Here is a 2,619-nt window from a genome sequence, read left to right on the forward strand (position 1 = left end):
GCCCCCGCCCTGCCAGCTTCTCGGCCTCACCTGGGCCTGGCCTCGGGAGGGCAGGATGGGCGGACGCAGCCATGCCCTCCTCTGGAGCCATCGGGTCTAGTGTGAGGGCATCAAGGGGCTCCGGGTCCCCGGCAGAGGCCACCCGGCTGTTGTCCTGACTTGGGCTGTTTGTCCCCAGGTGACCTCCTTCAGCACCCCCCCGACCCCGGAGCGGAACAACCGGCCGGCCTTCTTCTCGCCGTCCCTCAAGAGGAAGGTGCCCCGGAACCGGATCGCCGAGATGAAGAAGTCTCACTCGGCCAACGACAGCGAGGAGTTCTTCCGGGAGGACGACGGTGGAGGTGACCTGGCCCCTGGCCGAGCTGGTCCACCCCGCCACCCACTTGCTGCTGGTTCTGCGGTATTCAGAGGGCAGGCGGCTCGGTCGCCACCCAGGGCCGGCAGGGCGCCACGGACATGGACGGAGGTCCCGGGGGCTGGCCCAGAGCAGGCTGCGCAGTGCTTGCACAGGGCCAGGCCAGGGCTCCCCGAGCTTTGCAGTTCGCTTCAGTAGGAAGGGGGTGGGTGTGTGGGAGAGGGGAGCTGGTTTTGTCCTGTCTGAGCTGCCTTGGGCCAGACGGCCCTCCCTCTAGAACATTCTTTGCAGTGTCCCTCGGGTGCCCCGGCCCTCCCTCTAGAACGTTCTTTGCGGTGTCCCTCGGGTGCCCCGGCCCTCCCTCTAGAACGTTCTGTGAGGTGTGCCTCGGGCACCCCGGCCACCCGGCTTTCCCTCTAGAACATTCTGTGCGGTGTCCCTTAGGTGCCCTGGCCCTGGGTCCCTTGCTTGGTGCAGCCCCTCCAGGCTCCCCTGCCCTGGGTCACAGTTGCCACGTGGAGCTGACCACTTATGCGTCCTCCCCGTGGCTTCCCTGAGCTGGTCTGTGGCCTCCTGGGCACCTCCACCTGCAGGTCCTGAGTCCTTTAGCCCAGCCACTCACACCCTGTCCCCGCACACCCACACCTCACGGTCCTCTCTGGCAGGACCATCAGCAAGCTACATGGCCGCGAGGCAGGAGCCGTGGGCAGCCCTTGGAGTAGGCAGAAGCCAAAGGGGGTTTCAGGCAAGGAGGCCATGAGCCAGACCTGAGGGTTCAGGATCTCACCGAAGGGCCGCTGTGGAAAATGGACGATAGGGAACAGGCATGGCCATCAGACAGCCGGGAGGGTCTGGCTGACTCTGTCCTGGTGAGGCCCGTGTGTGCTCCTGGCCGTCACCGTTAGGCTCCGTGCCCGTGCGTGTTTGCTGACGGAGTGGGAGAGCGAAGGGTTCACTGGCAACGGGGATGGGGCTGGGCCTGGGTGGGGAGCTGGGGTTGCAGCGTTGACAGGAGAGGCGGCCTCCCTGTTGTGACCACCAGGATGGAGGAGCAGACAGCCCTACTGGCCAGACCTGCGTCCAGGGCCAGGAGACTCCAGCACTGGGAGCGACCCGCTCTTGTGTGACCCTGGGAAGCTTGTTTTCTGCTCAGTGGGAAAGTGTGAGCAGCCACTAGTCTGCACCCCTGGGGACAGGTTCCCCAGCCTGGAGCATGGTGCTGGGTGATAGCTCATCTCTGTCTCGTTGTCCTGTGTCCCACTGCGGCCGGGACACAGGGAGCAGAGGAATGGTGGCTGGTGTCGTGCCAGACCTTGTGAAGGAGCCTGAGATCGATGCAGAGGGGCCCTCGGGAGTGGGGAAGTCTTCACAGAGGCAGAGGCATGGATCTGAGCCCTGGAGGGTGGGCCTGGGTCACATAGGTGTTGGTGTGGGGGACCACAGAGGGTGGGAGTGTCCTCCTATTGCTTCCGCTGGGGCTCTGCTGCTGGGTCCTGACCCCTCGTCTCCCTTCCAGCCGACCTGCACAATGCAACCAACCTGCGGTCTCGGTCTCTGTCGGGCACTGGGCGGTCCCTGGTTGGGTCCTGGCTGAAGCTGAACAGAGCGGACGGGAACTTCCTTCTCTATGCACACTTAACCTACGTCACTTTGCCACTGCATCGGATCTTAACAGGTACTGCTGGGTGCTGTGGGGAGGCAGAGCCAGCTGTCACCAGCTCAGCTCCTAGGCCCTGGGGCCTGGCCACTCAGGGCTGGCTGATCCTGCCTGGGCGTTCCCAGTAGGGAGCCTTAGCCTCCCTGCTTCAGGCTGTGAGTGGGGTTGTTGCTTCCTCCAGGCTAAAGCTCTCCCTTTGCACACCTCTCTGGCAGTCCCTCTGTCCCTTCTTGAGGGCCTACAGACCCTTAGGTGTGACTGGTGGCAGGATAGAACTCTCAGGCCCTTCCCTGGCCTGGACCTGCTGCAGTAGAGCCGGGCAGTGGCTATTGAGTCCCAGATCCCTGCCTGGGCTCCTGAGTCCGAGGTTGAGGTGGGCAGCAGCCTGCAGTGTGGTGAGGTCTGCAGAGGTGCACGGGCTCCTTACAGGGGCTTCTGCAGTGTGGTGAGGTCTGCAAAGGTGCGTGGGCTCCTTACAGGGGCTTCTGCAGTGTGGTGAGGTCTGCAGAGGTGCGTGGTCTCCTTAGAGAGGCTTCTGCAGTGTGGTAAGGTCTGCAGACACAGGCTCTTTACAGGGGCGTCTGCAGTGTGGTAAGGTCTGCAGACA

At 63.8% G+C, this 2,619-nt stretch overlaps 1 protein-coding gene across 4 annotated transcripts in view; it reads left to right on the top strand.

Annotated features, from left to right (window-relative positions):
- The window catches only part of KIAA0930 (KIAA0930 ortholog), a 39,078-nt gene that overhangs the window by 34,822 nt on the left and 1,637 nt on the right, over positions 1 to 2,619 (top strand). For all 4 annotated transcript variants that reach the window (XR_336859.2, XR_336860.2, XM_006164645.2 and 1 more), the window contains exons 8-9: positions 179 to 341; positions 1,872 to 2,030. Coding sequence is in view for 2 of the 4 variants with exons in the window: in XM_006164645.2 (XP_006164707.1) it covers positions 179 to 341; positions 1,872 to 2,030 (322 nt within the window). In the remaining 2 variants the exon portion in view is untranslated. The remainder of the gene's footprint in view (positions 1 to 178; positions 342 to 1,871; positions 2,031 to 2,619) is intronic.

This window comes from Tupaia chinensis, unplaced genomic scaffold (genome assembly GCF_000334495.1).
Source record: "Tupaia chinensis unplaced genomic scaffold, TupChi_1.0 Scaffold143651_1, whole genome shotgun sequence".
Taxonomy (NCBI): Eukaryota; Metazoa; Chordata; class Mammalia; order Scandentia; family Tupaiidae; genus Tupaia; species Tupaia belangeri.